Below are 23,280 nucleotides of genomic sequence, written 5' to 3' on the forward strand. Positions count from 1 at the left end.
AATAACGTCAGTCTCTAGATAGCATGCAGCACTTTGCAGCCGTACAGCTCAGAGTACTGTGCAGTGGAGGGAAACTGAGGCACAAAGCGAGGCAACTGAGGCACGGAGCAGGGACATGAAGCCAGGGACAAAGCTCGAGTCCCAGTGCAGTGTTCCTTCCCTTAGGCAACACTGCCTGCACCTATGATGTAATACACGCGGCCAGTAGGAGAGAGCTGGTGAAGTGGGCAGGGTTACGGGAGCGGGGGAGCCTACCTCGTACTGGCGGCGCCGGCTGGGGTAGTCCAGGTTGCGGTCGCTCCAGTCGTAATGCTTTCTGTCCTTGGCCTGCTGGTCCAGCCAGTAGAGCTTGTTGGTGCAGCGCTGCATGTAATCCTGCAGCGAGTTCAAATCGTGCTGCCGCTGCTGGGACCCCGACTGTCAAAGGAGAGGGGTTACGGGGGTCAGCGCTGGAGTGGGCGGAGCAGCCCAGGGTTCCGTGCGGTTTTTGGGGGTTCCGCACCCCCCCCAGCAATGAGCATCGCTGGGCAACGCGGCTCCCCCCCCCGGCGTCCTTCCCTTGCACCCTCGCCCCAGCGCTCTGGCGCTTCCCCACCAGCCGCCGGTCTCCTCAGGCTCTTACCAGCAGCTTCTGGTACTTCAGCTGGAGGCTGCTCATGTATTCCTGCGAACAGAGGGGAAAGCCCGCGTGAGAAGAGCCCGAGCATGGCAGGGCAAAGGGGGCTGGCTCTAGGGGGGAGCCTGGCAGGGGGCTGCCACTGGGAAGCTGGGGTCCGTGTGTGGAACTGAACTCTGGATACAGGACCCCCTGCAATTGGGGGGTTGGATACAGGGCGTGGTGGGGCCCATCTCGCGGCAGGCGGCTGTGGCTGTTGCTCTCCTTGTGCTCCTGGGCGTCTGCCCTTCCCCTGTGTGTCTCCCCTCGTCTGGCCTGAGGTCCCTTGGCTAGCTTGTCCTGTGCGCTGCAAGCCCTTGCGTAGGAGGGGGCGGGGCGGGGCGGCAGGTATCACAGGCGGGAGGGAGGGGGGAAAGGAGGGGGCACTTTGTTTTCCCAAACCACCAACTTGGCCCCGCCCACAGTCCGCCCCCAGAACTCCTACAGGTGTACAGGGGACGGTGTGTCACTGATCCCGCGTGCCCCCCTCCCCATGCTCCGGGGCCCACCCACCCTCCCTGTGGTGCTGTGTGGGGGCAGGGGGAGAGTGGCGTGGCTCCTGCGTAGGGCCGGGGCTAGGGCCCTTCCCGGACCCGCCACGGGCTGGGCAGGGCGGAGAGGGAGGCGGCTGGCATGTTCCACAGAGAGGAGGCTGGCACCGGGTACAGCAGGGTGGGGGCAGAGAGAGACGGGCCCTACCTTGTCCCGCTCCTTGCTGAGGTGGGGCCCGATGGCCATCACCTCATTGTGGAAGATGTTGTGCTCTTCCACCTGGTTGTTGACTAGAGGCAGGTCGGTTCCGAAGCCCTGGCTGTTGAGCATTTCCTGGCCCAGAGAGGTGGAGGTGAGTGACAGGCGCCCTGGGGAACACCCGCCCGCTCTGCTGGCTGTCTCTGACGAGCACTAAGGCAGAGACATTGCCCCCTCCCACCCCCAGCTCCAGGTGCCGCCTTCTGCTTCATTGCGATGGGAGTGGGGTGGGAAGCGGCAGGTGACTCTGCCTGGCTGACCTTGGAGGAGCCTTGGCTCAGGCACCCTGTGTCACAGCTGGGCAGGGATACCCCAGAGCAAGGGGCCCTGGCACATACAGGACGAGCGTCGCGCAGGGGCTGCTGCTGCAGGCCCTCGAGCAGGTGTGAACATGCCTCACCTGCAGCGATGGCGGGGGGGCCCGTGGCCTGGGCGTGGCACGAAGGACTGACCCCGCCCAGCCCAGGTACAGCGTGGCATGATTGACAAGCTGCATTCTAGAGGGCTGCACTGGAGCAGAGGTGGGCGCATCTGGGGAAGATCTGATCCAACAGAGCAGCCTCCGTCCTCCGAGAGGGCAGCCCTGGTCTGCACCGTGAAGGTCCCCTTCTCCAGAGGCTGAGGGGCCTGCTGATGGTGCCTAGCCGGAGCAGCAGGAGGAGCAGCAGCCCAGGACTTCAAGGTGCCTGGGGACGAGGTGGGTGGCCAAGAGAACCAGTGCGGGGTGTTTTCCAAGCACAGTACATGCCTCCCTCATTGCAAGGGCCTCTTTGGAGGCAGCTGAGCCCAGGCGATGGGCAGAACTGCAAGCCCAGCAGGCCGTCCCAATGCAAAGTGCCAATTCCACAGGCCGTGCTGCGCCTGCCAGCTCAGGCTGGATTTGGGGATTTGCAAAGTGAAGCTGACACGGCAGTTTGAATAGCAGCAAAGTCAACAGCGCGGAGAGACCTGTTGTCTCTTTTATTGTGCTGGATCTGGCTCGTGAATAGAGCCGGCCTCGGAGGCCAGCCCTCGAGGGGCGTGGAATCGTCCTTTCGTTCACGAGAAGTGACCCGAAGTCCCCGTGATCGTCTGAACAAAATGCGATTCCGTTCCCAGTCCCCGAGCAGCGGCGGAGGGTGGTTACAGCGCGGACGGTGCGGCTGCCCCGCTCCGCTGAAAGGCGCTCAGCTGGGGTGAACTGGCACAACGCTCGGGGTTTCGGTGGATCAGAGCTGATTTACAGCAGTTCAGGATCCGGCCCTTAGCTTTTCACACTAGGTGGATAGATGAGATGCTAGAATACAAGATGATACCGGGGGCAGGACCAAGCCCAAAGCTACCACAGGGCAAGACTATTTAGCTCTTATGTGGTGCTTTTCGTCTGTAGATCGCAAATCATTTCCCAATGGAGATTCGCGTCCTTATCCCCACTTTCCAGGTGGATAAACCGAGGCACAGAGCTAAGACGTACCTCACCTGAGTTCAGCTGGCAGGCCAGTGACCGAGCCCAGGTCTCCTAAATCCCTGCCAAATGCTTCACTCACTAGGATGCACTGCCTCCAAAGGAGGTTTTGGCCACCCCCACTGGTCCCCACTCAATACCTTCTTCTGTGGGGTGTGCTCTGTGCAATGGTAAGCTGCCTTAAGCGTTCTAGTGAGAGCTCCTTGGTGTGTTCTTCCCCGGGAGTAGAAGGGGGGAGAATTCCCGTGGCAAATTCTTGGTGCAAGCCCCTGTCTCCAGAGCCGCCCCTTGGGTGGCTGCAGGCAGGCTCAGGTGTTTCGGGGCAGATGCCAGCCTCACTGTACCTGTTTCTCGTCGATCACGGCGGACCAGTTGACCTGCGGCTCCACCTCCTGCGGCGTGAAGTTGTAGATCTGGTCGCGTTTGGCACACAGGTTGGCCACGCGCTCCTTCAGCTGCCGGATGCTGCAGCAAGCGAGAAGACAAGCCACATGGGCATCAAGGATGTGCCATGTGGGCTGGCTTAGGCCAATCGCTTGGCTGGTACAGGCCAGCACCATCAGTTCTGGGTCATCCTCCCTCCCCAAGTTCCCTGGCTTGTTGAGAGAGGAAGGGGGCATGGTCAGATGGGACTGCCATGTGATCCTTACCGAGAGCTCTGGAACGTGGTTTTCCTTTGCACCAGAAAACCAGCAGCTGCTGCAGCAGCGCAGGGCTGGCTCACTAGGTGCAGAACTAACCCAGAGGAAAAGGAGCACCAGTACGATTTTTACCTTGCGTGGTCTCCCAGGGCTGACCCTACTTCACTTGAGAGTCCAGTCTGAGGTGGAGTAACTACAGACACACACAACCTCTCTTTGAGCCGCTCTGTCTGTGCTGTGACTAGAGCTGTGTGTGACTGAACTGGGAGGTGGGGGGGGGGGGGGGGTGGACATCTTTTTGGGTTGACCAGAAACAAACGTTTTTTCAAAGATATTCAGCCAATCAACATTTCCAGCAACCTGCACTTACTTTTCCAAACGTTTTGTTCAACCCTAAATGAAATATTTCTCTCTCTCCCCCAGCCAGTTTTTAACTTTCTTTTTAAAAAGTTAGTAAAAGCCAAAATGAAAAAGTGTGTTGAACTGAAAAATCAAAATGTTTCATTTCTAAAATGTCCAACCCGAATGTCCCAACTCTTTTCCGATTTTTTTGTACTGAAACAATTAGGCGAATTCCCCCCAAATCTGCAAAATGTTTCATTTGACCTGAAGATGCATTTTTTATTAAAAAAACCCGTTTCAGACCCAAAAATGGTGCCCAGCTCTAGCTAGAACGTACCATGTCCTCATTGAGGGCTTCATAGAAATGTCAACTGGCCCTATAAGAATTTGACAAGTGCCTCTCTGAAGCGGGGCCTGGCTAGGCAAGCAACATGCATGCAGGTAGGAATTGAGATCAGATTTTGCTCCCCACTGGACTCACTCTTCTGTGATCATGTCCCCCTGTGGGTGTTTCATGTGCCGGGCAATCGCTGCGTCCCCATCCAGAACGTAGAGGAGTTTATCCGACTCGGTGAGTTTACTGGCTGTGTAGTCCTTGTATTGAGCAGGCTGGCCGGCCTTGAGTTTGTGTAAGTCCTGTGGATGCAATGAGGAAAGGCTGGTGACTTGGCAGAAAGAGCCGCGTGATGGCAAACTGCCCAACACATGGAGTTAGTAAATGAGGGCGGAGCGGGCAGCCTGCGATGCGAGGTGCGGTGTGCAAAGAGGGGCACTCACGAAGAGGCTGCTAATCACGCACTGCCCTGCTCCCCAGCCGCAGGGGCTCGGGAACCAGGCTGTCGGTGGCCTGGGAGGCCAAGGGCAGAGCTGAACCCCAAGTAGGAATTGTCTGTTTCCTTTCCCCTTGATGCTCCTGCCTCTTGCTTTGTCCTGATCACACACGACTAGACCCCCTTCTGAGGAACCCTTTCACTAGCGTCTGCGGAAACACCAGGAGGTCACGTCAGCTCCTGCACCCCACAGCAGGCCTCTTCTGAGAGCTGGGATCCAAGCCCCGGGGAAGCAGGGTCTGAGGGGTTAACTCCTAGCCTCATGTTTCCCCCTTCGTCTCTCTGCCGCTCTGCATTGGTGTAACGGAGCCAGCGTGGTAACCTGTTCCCCAGGCTAGACCTTAAAAGTGGCAACCTGTGCCAGCAGCTCTGCTCTTGCCGGCTACTTGGGACGTGGTCCAATAGCAAAGGCCTCAAATTGTATGACCTGTCATCTTATTTTTTCTCCAAAATCAAGCAGGACTAAACGTCTGTTGGGACTGTTAGTTTAAATCAGTGGTCCCCAACCATTTGAGGTTGCTGGGCACCAGGAGGCGTGGCCGTTTGCCTGCTGGGCGCTAGAGGGCGGGGACACTTGCGCGCCCAGGGGCGGGGCCCCCCCATAGCTGCGCGCCCGAGGCCAGCGCACCCCCCATGTGCTGCGCGCCCAGAGCACGGGTGGCCAATCCACAGTGCTCCCGGGGCCGGTGCTCACCGTGCACCATGTGCCCGGGGCCAGCTCCGGCACCATGCATGTGCCCGGGGCCAGGCCAGCCCTGAGCACTTGGCGGGCACGCACTAATGCCCCCGTGGGTGCCATGGCGCCCGCGGGCACCGTGTTGGGAACCACTGGTTTAAATTCTCAGAGTTGAGGTTTTTCCAGAGAGAAGGGGGGAATGAAAGGGGTTAAAACTTCCTCCTCCATTGGGGAGATCTCCCGCCCTTTGGCACTGGGATGGTTGTGAAGAACTGGACAGGGAAATGGAACTGTGTAAACAGAAAGTGAAACTGATGCTCTTAGTTTCACTGTCCCATGGGAGCGAAAAGCCAGAGGCAAACAAACTGTGCAGGACAGCCTGAAGCTGACACAATCCTACAAACCCTTTGGGCTTTGGTGATCTAAGGTGTTCTCGGTCACAGGAGCAGGGGAGGCAGCAGGTGCGCGGGAAGGGAAGGCAGCTGCTAAAGAAGATCCTCGAGAGAAGGACGGGGCTGCAGGCTTGGCGTGGGCAGGGAAGCGAGGCGCTACATGGAACGGAAGGTGCAATTGCAGCTGGTGCCTGGGATGGCTGAGTGGGGGCTGGATCCCGGCTGGGTGGCGTGGCGTGTTTCTGGAAGGTGAGCAATGCACCGATCCCTAGAGCGGCTGGAGGGGGGCGGGGGCAGTGCACGGCGGGAGAATGGGGAGGACCGATGGCGGCAGGTGCCTACAGAGGCAGGGGATGGAGCTGTGCTAAGAGCGAGGTGGGCAGGTCCAGCTGTTACTCACAGTCTGCATCCGGGTATCGGCTTCCACGATGTTCTTTTCCACCTGGTCGGCATTTTTCTGCAGCCGCTCGATGAGCTCGGACAGCTCCTTGCTGGAGATGCTGCGGGAGAGAGGAGCAGAGGCACTGAGACGGGTGCCTGCAGGGGAGCGAAGGGGCAGCCCCCTCCCCTGCCCGGCGGCCACACCCCCGGCCCTCAGGAAGGGGCTTGCCCTGGGGGTGCTGAGCCAGCCCTGCTGCCTGTGCCAGGGGCCCTGACCCCAGCTGAGGGGCGGGAGAGGACGGCGCTGAGCTCAGCTCAGCCTGCCAGGCCGTGCAGCTGCACATGACTCACTGCTGCCTGTCTCATCCTTTCCAGAAGCTCAGCCGCCCTGCCAGGTTAGGATCTCACATGCTGCAGGCCGGGGCCCCTTCCCCTTCCCCTTCCCCACCACGGCCAGGCCCGGCCTCAGGAGCTAGGGGCATGAGAGTGAGGAGGAGGAGGAGAGCTGGGAGGGGAACTGGTTGTGTGCACGTCCTCCATCTCTCATGGCGGAGGGTTCCAGGCCCAGGGGGTGAGTGCAAACTTCCCTGTTTACTGAGGCTGCAGGACACGGGGGACCTGGCCAGTCTCCCTGGCATTCTGCCTCCCCAATACGGCCTGTGCTGATCAGTCACCCCCAGCCAGGGGTCCCCACCAATCGGGCCCGAGCAGTGGCTGCCGGCTGACCTGCATCCCCCTTCAAGCCAGCAGCTGCTCCGTGGGCAGCACCGACACGGGTGCATCAGTTTCGCAGACCCCGGGAGCTGCTCGGGGCTCTCAGGACAGATTAGGTCGCAGCTCGTCCCTGCCGGTGCCGATGGTCCCACGTCAGCAGCGAGGGAGAGGGCACAGGGCCGGTGGGGACGAGGCCTCACACCACAGTGTAAGGATGGGATGCAGGGACTCTCCCACCGGTGCTGGGCCAGAGGCAAAGGGTCACCATGGATCTCGGGGTGGGGGGGGGGAGGACACAGCAGGGCTGAATTCCGGCTGCAGAACCTGCTGGACTGGCCCTACCGCCAGCAAGGAGAGCGCAGCAGGGCAGGATGGGCTAAGGTGCAATCCGCATCCTGCTCTAATCACATCAGGGCCTTCCCAGTGCGGTCCAGGGGGAGGCCCTGGTGTAACCCCAAGTTAAAGCTGAGCTGCCCTTTGCCTCCTGAGCCCCGAGAGCCCAGCGGGGCCACTGGGTATTCAGAGGCTAGCGTGTTCCAGAGCACGGCTGGGGCGTTTCCAGGAGAGACAGGTGCCCTGAGGGTGGAGAGGGCAGGGCAGCGCCCCAGCTGCAGAGAGTTGGCTTGCTCCATTCCCAGTCAACACGCATCAGGTGTGGATCTGACTCCTGGTGAGAACTGGAGGGTTCCCTCCGGCTGACGGCTACAGCTGACTTGCCCCCTTCCCGCAGGTCCCTGAGCATGTGGCTGGGGGTGCTCCCATCAGGCCAGGGCAAGTGAGGCTGCCACCTGGACACGGCTGGCAGCCCCTAGGCCAGGGGAGCTCCGCGTGAGCCATGCTCCAGCTGGGACAAGCTGAAGTTGCCCGCCCCTGGGCACGTCTTATGCCCTGGCCCTGGGACTTGTGCTGGAGGCTGCCTGGGAAGCGTGTCTGGAACGTGGTGTGATCCGCGGCCTGAAAGCTCTGTGGGGTCTGGCTGAGCCTCCCATGTCTGAGGACCTGCCAGTAGCCACCAGCGGGCTAAGGGTGAAGACTCCCGCGCGCTCCGGCTCCCTGCATTTCCACTGCCGCGTGTCGGCTGCCGGATTGGGCCGGCGTGGGCAGGCGCGTACTGGCAATCAAAATAGGCCCAGGAAATGGGTTGAGAATGGCCCTCCCCGTGATGTCACCCCTGCACGCCCCTCAAGCCCCGCCCCCTGCGTCATGTCCGGCACACGACGCAGGCGGGGGGTCGGGCTCTGCGTGCCGCATGCAGCGCGGACACTGAGCTGCTCGGAGTTAGGGACAACGGCGGGCGGACACGACGGCCCACCGGGAAATTCCCGGAATCCCGCCAGGCCGGTCCGCCCCGGGCGTGGGGGCGCTAGCCTGTGCGGGCCGGGCTCCTCCTGCAGCAGCAACCCTGGCTGCTTAGCCGGAGGGAGCCACGCGGCAGGGAGAGCAGCTCCCGATCTAAGCCAGCCAAAGGGGGACAGGCCCCCCAGCGCGGCGCTCTCCATGTGAGTGGCTGCCCCGGGAGCGCTCGTGGAGCAGGCCGGTTTGTCCCCGGAGGGCGGTGCGGCGGGGGAGCGTTCCTCCCCGGAGTAGCCGTGCTGACTTCAGTGTGACGGTGGGCACGGGCAGGATCGGGCCCCCTCACACCGGGCCTGGGGGGTTTCTAAAGCAATGAAAGGCTCCAAGCCCCATGCTCAGGCTGGGGCCCAGCTGCAATTCGCAGGGAGGGGCGTCTTCCTTTCCGCGCAGGGATCCTGGGCATCTAGATCCGGCTCCTTGTTTCTTGCTAGTGCCTGCTCAGCCACCGACTGTTCCCTCCGCTGCTGCGGGTTACGTCACCCAGGTGCCCAGCGGGGCCCGGGCCTGATCGTCTGCCCCAGCGCAGGGCAGGCGTGGAAAGCTGCCCTTCCGCACGGGGGGTTGCCGGCGTGGGCAGAGCAAAGGCAGCTCAGGGCCCGCATCTTGTCTTGCTTCACAATGCCTGGTGGCGGAGCGAGAGGAGATTTTGCCCCTTCCCATGCAAAGACACAAGGAGAGCCCTCGGCAGTATTTACTGGGGTCTTCAGATCCCGGTCGCCCCATTGCAGGGGTCTGATGCTTTGAGCTGGCGCCGCACAGACCACCCAGGCACCTAAGATCGGCCACGTAACGATGGAGCAAAGCCCCTGCCAAGCGGATCCAGAATCGCTGCTGCGAGCCCATGGTCGGGCCTCAGTTTGTTGCCTCTCTCTCATCTGGAGGGTGGCAGGGGCTGGCTCGCCTGCTGACACAAGTTCCAACTTGCACCAGCCTCTGCAAGAATAACCCTGGTTGCGGAACGCCCTCGTCCCACGCTCCGGGCCCGGGGAGGGGCGGCACGGAGCTGGCTCTACCGGCTCAGTCCCTGCAGGGAATGAGCTGTGGGTGGGAGTGGGAGCAGGGCAGGGCTGGCTTTCTGGCCGCTTTGCAGGTCTGTTGCGTCAGTGTCGCCAGAGCAAAGTGGCAGCTGTTGGAGAGTGAATTTCCCACCTCCCAGTGGGGGAGACGCCGTGATGACTTAGGATGGTCCCATCGGCTCTCTCCTCCAGCCGTTGGCAAGGGGGAAACTGGCGTGATCCCCTGCCCCTTGCCATGGTGGCTGGGGACTCTGGTTTCTAAACTCGGCGCTCATTTCCTAGCAACGCGTAGAGAAATCCCCGTGTCGCCCCTGCCTGGCTCACAGCGGGGTCGTGAGGTGCGTTACAGTTTGCAGCCTGAACCCCCCTTGCAGCACGCGGGAGCATGTCAGTGTCAGTCGGAGGCAAAGAACCCGGCATCCAGCTGGAGCCGGCAGGTGTCATGAGCAGAGCTGGCACGTGACCAAGACCCCGGCTGCTGCACTTTGCAAAGCGCTGTGGAGCAGTCCCAGCCTGGCTCGCAAGAGCCAGCGACGTGGCCTGGCCGCAGTCTAGGCCTGGCAGTCGTGGGCACCTGAGTTCAAATCCTCTCTCTGAAATCCCTTTGTAGCCTGGCTTGAAGCAAGACACTAAGCCTCTTGGCAGGAGACAGTTCTCCCTCCCATCCCCAATAAAATGGGACTCAAGTGCAGGGGGAAAATTACCCTTGATATGGTGCTTTGCATCTCTTAATTGCTCGTTAAAATAATTACTAGTCAGACCAGGGTTCCCTATTTCCTGCACAGGGCAGGTAGAGCAGCATAAAGTAACAACACTGGGGTGCCGGTCAGGCCAGCCCCGTAACCCCCCCCCCTTACAGCACCTGACGTTTCCTCGGCTGTTTCCTCGGTTTCCCCCACCCCGGGCCTGGCTCAGCTCAGGAAGATGCAATGCGGCAAGGCCAGCGCCTTAGCCCAGATGACCCAGGCAGGCATCTCCGTGGGACATGGACTAGGCCGCTCTGACTTCAGAAACAGCCTCCGGTCGGTCCCTACGCTCGGAGGCCTGCTTGAGCAGCGCCCCTTCGCGCCGAGCTCGGGAGGGTTCGAATGTGCCAGCCAGCTCCGTAGCTCAGGTCACCACTCTCCGCAGACCGCACGGCTCTTGGCCACGCCATGCCCGGCGCCCGCGGGCAGGTCTCCCAAGAGCCCTGCTGACTGGAGGACGTGGTAGTTTTGAAGGTCTCTCTACGGCCGTGTGGTGTGAGCTGCAATGAGATCTAACCGGAGAGCTCCGTGGGTAGGGGTGCCGGGTGTCTGGTTTTCACCCAGACTGTCCGTTATTCGGGTCCCCCGTCTGGTAGAAAAAACCAGAACAGTCTCGGTATTTCCTGTTTCCCTCAGATGGAAGCCTGGCGGGGACAATTCCCCCTGCCGCGTCAGGCGGGGGAGTGAGGAGCGTGGGGCTATTTAAAAGCGCAGCGCCCTTTTCTTTTTTCGCTCAACAACTTTGGTCTCCTCCCGCCTTTTTTTTTCTCTCAACAGAATTTTTTCCTAGTGGGTTTTTTTTTTGGGAGGGGGAGGGGTTGGTATTTTTTGTTAAACCATCTGGCAAGCCTACCCATGGCCACCAGAGACCTGAGTTTGGCCATGTTGGGTTGTGGCCAGCCCCTCGCTGACTGGCACAAGGGCTGAGCTGTGCACCACGTACTAGCCAGGTGTAGGTGGTGGTTCTTTCAAAGGAGCAGAAAAATTCATCCGACTACCCTCCCCAATCACTTTCCCATCCTCCCCGGGAGACCTGTCCCAGCCAGCAGGGGTCTTGTGACAGTGGACACACCTGCCAGCATTTCTGCTTTCTCGACACAGTGTTTGGCTCCTTCTTCCTTTATGGGAGCCAGGAGGCTTCTGTCAGTCACCAGATTGCTGCTCAGCGGTGCTGGTTGTTAGCTTAGTCCCAGCATCTGTCACTGTCTCTGTTTAGCCGCTCTTCATTAACAAAGTCCTGGCAGCGTTGGGGCTCTGAGAGCAGCCCCAAATGAAAGGGCTTTTGGAGAAGAACGTAACCGTGCCAATCGCCTTTCCTTGCCCATCGCGTGTCCAATGCTGTTGTACAGGCCAGGCTAGAACGGGGCGCTCTCCCCACGTTTCAGGGGAGCTGCATGCACAAAATATCTACCCAGGCGTGCACCTGACATGCAGGCAAAATGCTGCAGTTGCTCAGGCACACAGGATGATCCCGGGCACAAACAGCCGTTGTGCTGATAGGATTTGGGCGCACAGTTGCAGACGCGGCAAGATCACCCAGAAAGGGCCTCAGCTGCTTCCACTCTTGCTGCACTTTAGTGGACTTACTCTGGATTTACGTCACTGTCACTGTCACTAAGATCAGAGTCTGGCCCGCTGTGTTAACGTGGTCTACGCACAAACAGGAAATCCTGGCTTAATAAATAGACCCGTGGTGAGCACTGGGCGGTGTGATTTAGGGTGACGTGCTCAGAAGTGCAAGTCCTATTTTCAAGTGACTCGGGGACAGATTTCCAAAGGCAGGTAGGTGCCTAAGGATGTGTAGACAGCGGGTGTTGAGAAGTCACACAGCCGCTATTGATTTCAATAGGCGCTAGCCCCAAGGGGCTTTTGAAATCCCAATAGGCACCTCTGAGCATCTCTGGGCACCTGGACACCTTTGCACATCTGGCTCCAACGCCGCTTTTGAAAACGGGCCCCTTGGCATTGGACTCAATTGAAATGATCACTGGTCCCAAAGCTGCCTAGTGTTTGTCGCCTGCCTGCTTGGAGGTAAGTAATGCTGCTTGCTGGCGTGTCCTGCCTCTGCAAGTCCTCCATCTCGGGAGGGGGGTGCACCTCTGCAGAGCCTCAAAACAGCACAGGGCACAGGCCCACGCTGCTGTGGGGAAAGAGCATGTGGGCGAGGAGCGAGCCAAGGGATGACACAATCTGCCTTTTGCATCTCACCGGAGGGGTGGGGGCGGTTTTCCGTCACAAGCCCACCTTGGTTGGGGTGTCTCCACCTTACCGGGGAGAGAGAGCCCCTGCAGCCTGGATTAGAAGCAGCCTCTTTGAATCTGCCTGCAGCCCAGCTTCTGACTTCACCACCATGGAGCCCTCTAAGGGCACGGAGCTGATGAGGTTAGGAGGCTCTGAAGATATTGACCTTGTAGGCGAAAACACCCCGGGTCCTGATTTAGCATAACAGGCCGAGAGGCTGGATTTAAACACCACTATAGGACTCTGAGCTGACACCATTGCAGAATTCTAGGGGTGGAAACCACGGAGCAGCACTCCTAGCTCCGCCACTGCGTCTCTTGCAGACCTTTGGCATGTCACTTGAGTCGGATCTGGTTAGGGCTCCGTACTTTGGTGCTGCAGCACCTTCCTCCACAAGGCGACCTGAAACCTCAGCGAATGACTCTGGTGAACCCAGCATGAGCGAGTGACGAATCAGCCCACTAGACTTTGCTGTGAAGCAATGTGTCTGGTGACCATGGACAAGCAGAGCCACCTCTCTGTGGGGCGATGGGGATCAAACCTCTTCCCAGCCCCTGAGGGGCATTTCTGAGGGTTTGTTAGTGAATGCTGGATGCTGATAGTTATTAACACCTAGCTCTCAGAGCTGGACCCTTCTTGTCTGCAGGGATGTGCTTTGAGAGCCTAGGAGGAAGAGAAGAGTAAATGATCTTCTAATTCTCCGCTTTGAAGACGAAAGGCTTGCTAAGCCCGTGCCCACGCGTGATGGGCTGGGCGAAGGGTCTATTGCACTGTTGGGCGTTTGTATTTCTAACAGGTCGTAGTTCTGAGTCGAAGAGGTTTTAAGCAATGTCTCCCCCATCTCTCCATAGAGCAGACTCCACTGTCTGGCTCCTCGCGCTGCTTGCAGTACGCGATGTTTGGAGGTGGAAATCTCCCCATAAGCCGAAAGGAAAGGACAAGTGGTGTTGGCCTGCTAGGATCCTGCACGGGGAGGCGAGCCCCGACAGAATACGAAGTAATGCAACTCCAAACAGGACTGACCAGCTCCTCCACTGGCGTCGATCAGCAGAGCCCCAGTGAGTTGAACTGATTTGCCTCAGCTCAGGATCTGGCCCAGTGGGCCCCTGCATGGCGCACAAGGGGAGGCCAAGATGTTAATCACAGTCCTGTCCACGTGCACATGCAGGATCCTGGCCAGATTCTCCACCGCACCTCGCGCACTAATTCATCCCTGTGCAAAATGGGAACAAGCTGCTACCTGGTGGAGCGGCAGGATTTTATCCCCACGCAGCCCAGGCAGGAGTGAAAGCACAAGGGCAGCTCGGAATTGCAGCCGTCAGCTGCTGACGATTAAATCGTGGCCTTTGCAAGGAGTGGCCACGTGGCTTGGGAGCGTTGCCGCGGTCCTGCCTGCCAAGCATCTCGCGAGTGCCATGGAGCAGCCGAGAGCCTGCCCTGCAAACTTTCCAAGGCTGCGGAAGCTGCCAGGCCTTTGCACCCTCTCTCTTAGCAGCCCGGAGACTTAGACTCATAGACTTTCAGGTCAGAAGGGACCATTATGATCATCTAGTCTGACCCCCTGCACAGTGAAGGCCGCAGAATCTCACCCACCCCCCCTAGAATAATCCTCTCACCTAGATCTCAGATATTGAAGCCTTCAAATACTTTGAAGACCCCAAGATGCAGAGAATCCTCCAGCTGTGATCTGTACCCCATGCTACAGAGGAAGGCGAAAAACCTCCAGGGCCTCTGCCAATCTACCCTGGAGGAAAATTCCTTCCCGACCCTAAATATGGCGATCAGCTAAACCCTGAGCATGAGGGCAAGACTCACCAGCCAGACACCCAGACTTGCCCTCCCCATCCTCTGCATGAGAAGCCATCAGCCACTGCCATCTTGGACACAACGCTGACGCCTCTCAGCTGCTGGCGAGACCTCCGATGGAACAGAGGCCGGGCAGCGTCCGCTTGACAGTCAGTCCGTGCCCCGGAGGATGCTCTGGCTTTGCCACGTCCTGGAGCCGGCAGGGAAACCTTCCTGGGCTTCCCCAAGAGCAGACTCGGGTGTCTTCGCTGAGCCCCGGGCCTTCGGGAAAAGCGGTGAGTCTCGGAGCTGCCTGCTCACTGCTGGAGACGCTCAGGCTGGTTTCACAACTCCAGCTGGAACGGCCAACGGGCGCAGTGGCAATGGGAACCAGATGTGGCCCGCGGTCGCCCTGGACAATGGGACGGTGCCGGCTTGGCTCGGCTTTCTTTGTTCAGCTGGAGGCTGGACTGCGTCCCGTGGGGCCCCTCCCTGGGGGGCAGACGAGGCTGTTGGTTTATGGGCTGGAGCCGTGGTGGAGGAGGAGGTCCTGGCTCAGGGAGAGACCACCAAGAGAAGGGATGTGCTGACCTGGCTTTGCAGCCGCAGAGGGGTTCGGCTGGCCACGTAAAGGAGCCAGTTTGGACAGGGCTCCGCAGAGAGCTGTCCAGTCCCGCTCACAAACCGCCTCCCCTGGGCTGCTGGAGCGGCGTGTCCCACCCGGGGCCGAGGCCTGTGCCCTGGGCTTTACTCCGCTCTTGGCTTGCAGGGGAGTTTGTCTGGAAGGGCAGACTCCAGCCAGCTGCCTCCTGCAGGGAAACCGCAGGCGAGGGCTCGCGTCCCAGACAGAGCTGTTTGCACCCGCCCCAATGGTCTGCGGGGCCCGTCTCGAAACAGATCGATCCCCCCACATGTGCCATCCCCACAGAGGTCTAGCACCTCCTCACGGGCTCTGTGCCCCAGCAGTGGGCGCCTGTGTCACATGGCTCCAATGGAGTTCCCATGCACACGCTCACCCCTTCCTGCCTTCGTGACCCTATGTTAATGGGGTCCCCTCTTTGGAGGGATAAGGAACACAGCCTCCATGGGGCTGAGAGAGGGGCAGCATGCCTCCCCTTCCCCCACGGCCACCTTCTCCTAAGGCTGGGCAGCCCAAGACCCGAGCCCTCTCCTGAGACCCTTCTGTGGGGCCTTGGGGCTCTGGTGGGCCCGTTCCTCATGAAGAGGGGAGCTCTGGGCACAGAGGAATGGCTTCCCGTGTGCTCTACTTGGGGGCACAACCTGGCCCTGAACAAGGACCACCCTATAGGGGACCGGCACGGTCTGGAACCCAGAACCAGAGAGACTGCCCCCCCCCCCCCCCCCGACAACCTGCCCGCACAGGGCTGGTACGAGGGATGGGAAAGCTACAGCGAGGCAGAGAGACCAGGCCTCTCAAGTATTGAGGAATCACAGGGTGCTGGGATCGAGTTTCACCCTCCCCGCCCACTCTGGGAGCGGCTGCACAGCCCACACAGCCTGCCCCGCGGATGGAGCTGGCTCCTGTATTAGGAAAGCAGGATCAGGGCCCCTCTGAAGGTAGGGAGGTGGGGTGGGTTCTTGAGTGAACTAAGGGGTGCAGCTTTGGCTGGGGGGTTGTGGGCTTGAGTCCCACCCCCCTCCTCCATGCCCACCCCACAGGTGCCCCAGGGATGGAGCAGCAGAGTTAAGTCAGGCTCACTGGCCCTGCACCGCCACTCCTGAAAGCAGCTGGCACGGACAGCAATGGCTCCATGGCATCATGTGCTGCCCCATCTACAGGCCCCAGCCCCACAGTTCTCTCTTGCTGCTCAATGGGAGCTGCAGGAGCAGGGTCGGCTGCAAAGGAAAGTTACGAAATGCACAGTCCAGTCACAAACCAAACACAATGCACTTTGCAAGCAGTACAAGGAGTAAGAACCCCGTGTGGGGTCGGGAGATGAGAGGGAAGGACAGGGCGTGTTTGTGAGTGACACAGACACACTGTGCATGACGGGTTTGCATTGCCACGCTCCCTCCACCCCCTTTTCTCTGGGTGAAGGCCGGGTACAGGAGCGGGGGGAGGAGGGACACCCTGACATCAGCGCCCCCCCTTCTCCCTCCCACACCCTGCACAGCAAGCAGGAGGCTCCCAAGGGGCAGCTCCAAGGCAGAGGGCAGGAGCAGCATGGCAGTGGGTGGAGGGGCAAGTGAAGTGCCAGCACTTGAGAGCTTTCCAGTGAAACCAGTCAGGATCCCCTGTCAGAGGCTCCAAGATCCACTGGTAGATCCCGATCGACTGGCTGGTGACCGCTGTTGTAGGGGAACCATTGGGAACCCCTGGCGCCTTGGCTGGATTAGAACTGGGAAAACCAGTGCCCCAAGCCTCCCAGCCTAGTCTGAGAGATGCCATTTCCTGCCAGGTGGTAACGCGAAAGGTCACTGGAACGGGCTCCCAAGTGTATCTCCTCGCCACCCAATAAACTCGCTGTCCCTTGGAGAAGGGGCTGTGTCTGTCTGGCAAAGGATTCTGGCCCTTTTGGCTTTTGAAATTAATGGGATGGCTCCCCCACAAAAGGGTTTGTGTGTGGCAGCATCAGGGCAGAAATCTGCAGCGTGCTCACTTGCATCAAATCAGCCAGGCCAACAGCCATGCCTGACCCATGCAGAAAGGGCGGGGCTGGGCGGCAGCAATTTAAAGGGACTGGGGTCCAGTTGCGGGTGGCCAGGAGCCCCAAGACATTTTGTATTGGCGGGCCCTAGGGCAGTCACCCGCTTTGCCCGGCCTGGTCGGCAGGCCTATCAAATCAACGCTTCATAGTTTGCATTCCTATGAAACACTTTCCGCTGCCTCTCGAGCCGGTCGGAATTCTCTCTGCTGTTAGTGCCTTTGTCTAAGCGCACGGGATTTCGAAGCAGAGCGTTCTCCTTTGACTGACGAAATGCCCCGAGTCCGAAGGTCAGGTATTTCCGGAATGCGCACGTGTTCCCATGCTCTGATAGGAACCTGGGCTCCCGCTTTCCACCTGAGCACAGGTGCCAGGAAATCCCGTCACGGGCCTTCAGTTTCTTCCTGAGTTTCCCTTTTTGAGCAATGCAGAAGCAGGCTTCGCTGGGATGGCCCCGTAGGTTGCTTTGGCCTCCACGTCCGCTCTGAGCTGCCAGCTGAAATGGGGGCAGGCTGCTTTAATACTGGCAAAGTCTCTCCCCTGGAAACTGGATCTGACTCTATAGGGGACTTGTCCCAAAATCAGCAGTGGGCAATAATTTTTGGTGGGGGACCATGCCAAGATTTTGGAAAGATCTGTGGAGGAGCGGTAGGGTCTAGTTTGGAGGCTGGGTGCAGAAGGGCGCCATGGGGTAAGGGAGTGGGGGGCAGGAGAGGGTGTGGGATCTGAGAGGGAGTTTGGGTGAAGGAGGGGGCTGTGACCTGGGGCAGGGGATTGGGGAGTAGGGCCGGGGGGGGGGGGGGAGATTGGGTGCAGGAGAGGATCCTGGCCTGGGAGAAGGGTGCAGGAGGGAGTTGTGACCTGAGGCAGGGGGGTGTAGAGGGTTTGGATGGTGACCTGGGGGGAAGAGTTGGGGTGCAGGAGGCCTGGGGTGCCAAAGGCAGGCTCTGGCTGGGAGGTGCTTACCTGTGTCTCCTGGCCAGCAGCCCTGCAGCACCCCCAAGGGAGGCCGGGCTCCCTGCCTGCTGCAGCCCCAGAGCATTGAAACCGCAGGCTGCTCCCTCCAGGTGGCTCTCAACTCTGGGAGGAGGAAGGGGCTCGCTCTGCTCTGGCCCCAGGCCAATCTCTCAACTCCTATTGGCTGGTTGTTTCCGGCCAATAGGAGCTGAGGACTGGGCTGGGGTCAGGGCTATCACCCGAAGCCGCCCCCTCCCTGTAGAGCAGAGAGTCACATGGAGCAGCCCTGCACTTAAAACAGGGCTGCTCCTTAAAACAGGGCTGAGGTCCTGGCACGGGGGTGCACAGGCCGGATCCGGGGGCTTGGTGGCCCAGGTCTGGCCTGGGAGAGGTATCTCGCCCACCCCTAACCGAAGGTTCCAGATTTTGGTGAGAAGATGCGGCAGTTCCGTTTGCAGGCTCTGTATTATCCTGTGCTCGCGGCGACTGGTGCTGACATTCATTCCTGCAATCCTGAGCGGGTGACGTGCATCTGAGAAGTGGGTCTTTGCCCACGAAAGCTTATGCTCCAACACTTGGGTTAGTCTATAAGGTGCCACAGGACTCCTCGCCGCTTTTGTAGATTCAGACGAACACAGCCACCCCCTGATACTGTGTCTCCTTTTGTTATTAGTGGCTGGGATTTCTACTGCTGCCCGCTGGAGGAAAACCCCCCTTGACAGAAGATTAAAAAACTTGGGAAGTTTTAGCCCTGGAAAAAGGACTGGCCGTAAGGCGGATACACATGCCTGATAGCTCAGCTCCTGGCTGCTTTTCATCATGCCAGCTGGTGCAGGGCAGTGTGTGAAAGAGCACAAGTTCTACTGAAAGGGTACAGGGCAAGTTCAGCTCCGGCATAAGGAGCCGCCTCTCTGTTGACTTTAGGGGAATTACACGTTTGGCTCTGTCTTTATCTTCAGGACACACACACCAGCAGCACGGACTTTCTACAAGGGGTTTTGATTTGGATTCTATCCAGGCTACGCTCCCGTCGACTCCTACGCCTGCGAGTTTCTCTTCGCTGAGATTAGCATCGGGCATGGAGTCTCCTTCACCGTTCCCAGGCTTCAGAGCCTCGACGCTGCTCCGGGTAGCTCTGCGGAGTGAGCTTTGCGAGCCCACGTCTGCCAACCCCGTTGCAGAGACTTGCTGCTGCTCACGGTATGGCTGGAGCCTTCGAGGCCTTGGCCAAGGGACTTTGGGCGGCCAGGGTGCTGTGGATGAGGAGAGACAATCCTGCCTTATGGAGCTCCCTAGCTGGATAGAGCAGAGAGACCAGGAAGGTCTGCTTGTTCCTCTTTTACAGACGGGAAAGCAAGGCCTTGAGGAACTGAACAACTTGCCCAGTGTCAGCTAGTCTGGCCCAAGGCTGACCTGGGCCCTAGCCCAGTGCCCCTCACAAGACCCTCTCCCCTCAGGGTCTCACTGCAGCTATAGCACAGGACGGGAGGGCTGCCCATTTGGGTATTGACTTGCCCACGTCTTGCATGAGGTGGGGAGGGGAGGAATATTTCTGAGGGAAGCAATGGACCAGATCTTTTCCTTGTTCCTCTCGGCGAGCCAGCAAAGTAAAATACAACAGGTACAAGCTAGCCAGGCACATAGGCGAGTCCCCCAAGGAAGAGGCCGGTCGGTGACTGGGACGAAAGCAATAGCAAACGCTGCGTGAAGCTGGTGTCTGAGGCGTAGCTCATTAGTGTTGTGTTTCTGGAGGAGAGCAGTTCAGGGCCTGCGGGGAAGGACAAGCAGATGGTGCCCAGGAACGGCGCAGCAGGAACGCTCCGGTGTTTGGACGCTCCGGGGTCTGTGTGGGTTTCCGCTAGCCACAGACAGGCATGCAGCTAAAGGCCTTGCTGGGAGAGGCGGAGCCTTTCAGCCCCGGTGAACGGACACGCTGCAGCGTGCGCTCCCCGAATGAAGGTTTGGCCGTCATGGCTTCCCAGGACTTGATGCTGCTCCCGTCTTCCCAGGGAGCTGCCCCGTTGGAGCGTCCCAGCGACGAGAGGGAGCCCTCCTGAGCCATGTCAGCGTAGAGCCGGTGCGCTGTGAAACGCGATGACGGGCAGCGGCATCTTTCTTGGTTTGGGAGGGACTCCCATCATGCAGCTTCCTCTGCAGCGAGGTGTGAGGTACCTGGGCTTGCTTCCCCCGGTGCGGTCGGGAGGCAGAACTCGCCACACCTCCAGGAACTTCACATGGCCTAGCAGTGCTTTCTTGGAACAGGTCAGCTCTGTGCCCAGAGCTTGAGTCATCCCATGGTGGCCCTGGCTGGGACTTACTGAAACGCTCATCTGTCCCCTTTGCTCCTGACGCCCCTTCGCTGATCCCTTAGCTTCCTCCTCTGCAGTTCCATTGCCACGGTGAAGGCCCTAGTGTTACGGGGCACGTAGGCTGATGTGTGCGATCCACGCTAGGCCGCTCACAACTCCTCGGGGTCCTCTGCACTGTAGGAAGCTGCAGCTTCCACTCATCGTTAGCCAGGGCACAGTGGGCTATTGGCCTCCCGTGTCTGACTTCAGGCCCGATTCTCTTCTCACGCTGGGAGTAACTCGCCATGAAATCCCCCTGGCGGAACGGGAGCATCCGTGAGGGCAGAATCTGCCCCTCTCTGGTGAATCTCTCAGTACTAAGTAGCTGGGGTTCTGCTCTAGCTCCACACGGCTTTGTTCTCTGTTCAGGCGACAGGATTTCACCGTCAAGACATCCAGGCTCAATGCATCGGCATGAGCCCCATGCACAAGCGTAACACGTTTGTCCTGACAGATGTTTCTGAGGAGGCTTCACTGCCTCGGATAAAAGCCTCTCTCCAGCTGGCTAAACTCTGCACTGACTCACACCCCACGCCAACCCACTGGGGCCAGATACTCCTCTCACTTGCACCAGTGTGATACTGGTGGAACACAGCTGGTTGAACTGGAGTGACTCCTGACTTACACCACATGTGTGAGAGAGAGAAGACTTCATTTCAGTGGCTGCGGGCTGCTCCGACCAAGCTAGGCTGAGCCTGCCCAGGTGGGTCTCCAGTTAACCGGTTACCCCTTTACATCACTATAGGCCAGTGCATGTGAGTGTCCCTGTGAGACTGAACCAGCCTCCTCCCACCCCAGCTGCAGCGCCTGGCTCTTGGCCTCAAGCTGCAAGAGTGTGGTGGTCCCTGAGGTCAGCCCAGAGGCAGGTTAGCACTCCAGGAGGTGCCCCGTTGCCAGCGGCTCACTCTTCTGGCTAGTTGTTCTCCAGAGGAGGAGTTCAGACAGGTCCTGGTTATTTATTGAAGCCCTGTTTAGTTATTTATTACTCGTGTTACTGTCATGCCTAGAAGCCTCAGTCAGTAGCTTACTGCCTAGTACTGGGATGGCGGTTCTATTCCTACCCCTGCTGTTGGCCTGCTGGGTGACTTAGAGGAAGTCACCATGTTGCACTGTACCTCAGTTTCCCCATCTGTAAAATGGGGCTAGTGACCCTGAGTTCCTTTTGTAAAATGCTCAGAAGAGTTACTCCGCATGTACACCAGGGTCACTGAAATGAGAGTTAGGCCCAGAGCCTTAGACAGGCCTGGGAGTCAGGGAGGCCTACATGCTGGGTTGTTGTTTTTTTCATTCTAATAGTGATTCCTATTGTGTCCCTGAGCAAGTCGCTTAACCTGTTCTCCCAGAGGTTTCCCCACATCTGTCATGGGGCTGGATGTTTCCCCATCTTGGAAGTGTTCTGAGGATGGATGTTATCACTTGTTACCTATATGTACTAAAATAGTGCTTGGTCCACACTACAGCCTGACAACTGTAGCAGGTAGACACAATTGACAGTCTAGCACCTGCTCAGAGCATGTGTTCCAGACTGCTGTACAGGCAGAGTACTGTGTCTGATGTGACTGCATGGTCACAGGATTCCCTTGGTTTTTAAACTTGGGGAATTATTTTCAGAATCACAGGTTTCATTTAAAAAATAGTGCCTCCCTTTCTGCATGTGAAGGTAACCATCTGAGTGTAAAGCAATGCACTGACATCTACTTGAGTCTGCAGCCAGCCTGAAAGAATAAGTCATAGCAAGGGAATTACCCTGTTAACTCTGGAACCTAATGACAACTGTTGAAATGTCAGTATTATTTAGCAGGCTCATTAAACTAAATGAGTATTACTGTCGCATTGAGCAGCAGTTATTGGGATGGGGTGCAGCAGGCAGCTAGCTGATCTCCAAATTGGCCAGAGCGGGGAGAGAGAAATTCAAACTCCCCCTTCTCAAAAGCTATAACTTCCTCCCAGGAGTCAAATTCCTTGCTTTCTGGGGCTCAGAATCCCCAACTGTCCCCTTTCCTCCTTGCCAAAATGTCCAACTCCTCCCACACAGCGACTTGTCCCATGCAGTTGTGTCTTAGCACATCAACTGTGGCACAGAGGAAAATGAATTAAATACCAAAATAAAGGGCACGGGATACTGCTTTAGTTGTGCAGGGCAGAGGAGGTAGAAGGGGCGGGGGAGGGGTCTCTTCCAGCAGGCTAGTGTGCCAGCACAGTACACAGGGCCTTTCATAAAGATAAGATCAAGCGGGCAAAAGGTTTGAGCCAATGCCCAGTGTAGTCAATGGGAGTCTTTCTCATAACGTGGGAGAATGTTGGATGGCACTCTACATCCTGTCTCGTACAGGCCTGCAGCGCCATTGATTTCCATAGGGCCACCCCTGCACCAGAGCGAGCACCACCAGCCCCTCTCTGCTTTCCCTTCATTTTTTGATCACGAAAAACCCGGCTTTGAGCCACAAACGGGTCTTGTGTGCGCCCCACAGCGGCAGGGGCCCTGCGTCAGACCTCGGAGCGCCGCGGCGCTGGGTGCTAGGTATGGCGCAGGAGGGCCGGCCCCCTCGGAGAGCCGGGCGTCTTCCGGAACGTGGCGCAATTTAAAATCGTGCCTGCTGGAGAGCAACGCGCAAACCCCTCCCCCACGCCGCCACCTGAGGGGGGCAGAGCAGGGCTGAGGTACCATGAGGGAACCGCCTCACCTGAGGAGGCGGGTTTGGCCCTTGAGAGCTCATGATTCTGTCTATCTATCTATCTGTCTGTCTATCTATCCCCATATACCCCCTCTATCTGTCTGTGTGTCTGTCTATGTGTCTATCTATCTATCTGTCTGTCTATCCCCATATACTATCTGTCTGTGTGTCTGTCTGTGTGTCTATCTATCTATCTGTCTGTCTGTCTATCCCCATATACTATCTGTCTGTGTGTCTGTCTATGTGTCTATCTATCTATTTTTGTTAGTCTCCAAGGTGCCACAAGCCTAACCATCGTTGTTTTGATGAGCCCTTGTCATACCGGGTTATTGGGCATGGCAGAGCTGGATGCTGGCATAACTTCCCTGGCCCGCTCTAGGACCGTACCTTAACCCTCACCCAACCAACCAGGCATCCCTGTCTGTGGAGGGAGCCAGTTCGTGCTGCCCCTCCCCGTTGCGAGGTTGGTTAAAATTGTGAGCTTTTTAAACAGCGTCTTTTTCGTCCGGTTCTGAGTCTCTAGGGCACAGTTCAAGCCTCTTTCCACAACCATGATGGCTAAATGTGCTCAGCAGGACCCAGGAGCTGACGAGGGTTCGTTTGTGCCCTTTGAGATCAAAGCTGAGGGGATGTTAGCAGGAGGTTAGCTGGGGAGGCTGGTGCTAAAA

The 23,280-nt window shown here is 58.5% G+C and overlaps 1 protein-coding gene across 1 annotated transcript in view; it reads right to left on the reverse strand.

Moving 5' to 3' along the window:
* PPL (periplakin) overlaps positions 1–23,280 on the reverse strand; it is a 47,270-nt gene that overhangs the window by 20,361 nt on the left and 3,629 nt on the right. The window contains exons 2-7 of the mRNA XM_075899226.2: positions 6,131–6,230; positions 4,314–4,468; positions 3,194–3,314; positions 1,355–1,480; positions 623–664; positions 256–417 (exon numbers count right to left, since the gene is read on the reverse strand). Coding sequence (XP_075755341.2) covers positions 256–417; positions 623–664; positions 1,355–1,480; positions 3,194–3,314; positions 4,314–4,468; positions 6,131–6,230 — 706 coding nt within the window. The remainder of the gene's footprint in view (positions 1–255; positions 418–622; positions 665–1,354; positions 1,481–3,193; positions 3,315–4,313; positions 4,469–6,130; positions 6,231–23,280) is intronic.

Source organism: Pelodiscus sinensis, chromosome 15 (assembly GCF_052426305.1).
Source record: "Pelodiscus sinensis isolate ZL-2025 chromosome 15, ASM5242630v1, whole genome shotgun sequence".
Classification (NCBI taxonomy): domain Eukaryota; kingdom Metazoa; phylum Chordata; order Testudines; family Trionychidae; genus Pelodiscus; species Pelodiscus sinensis.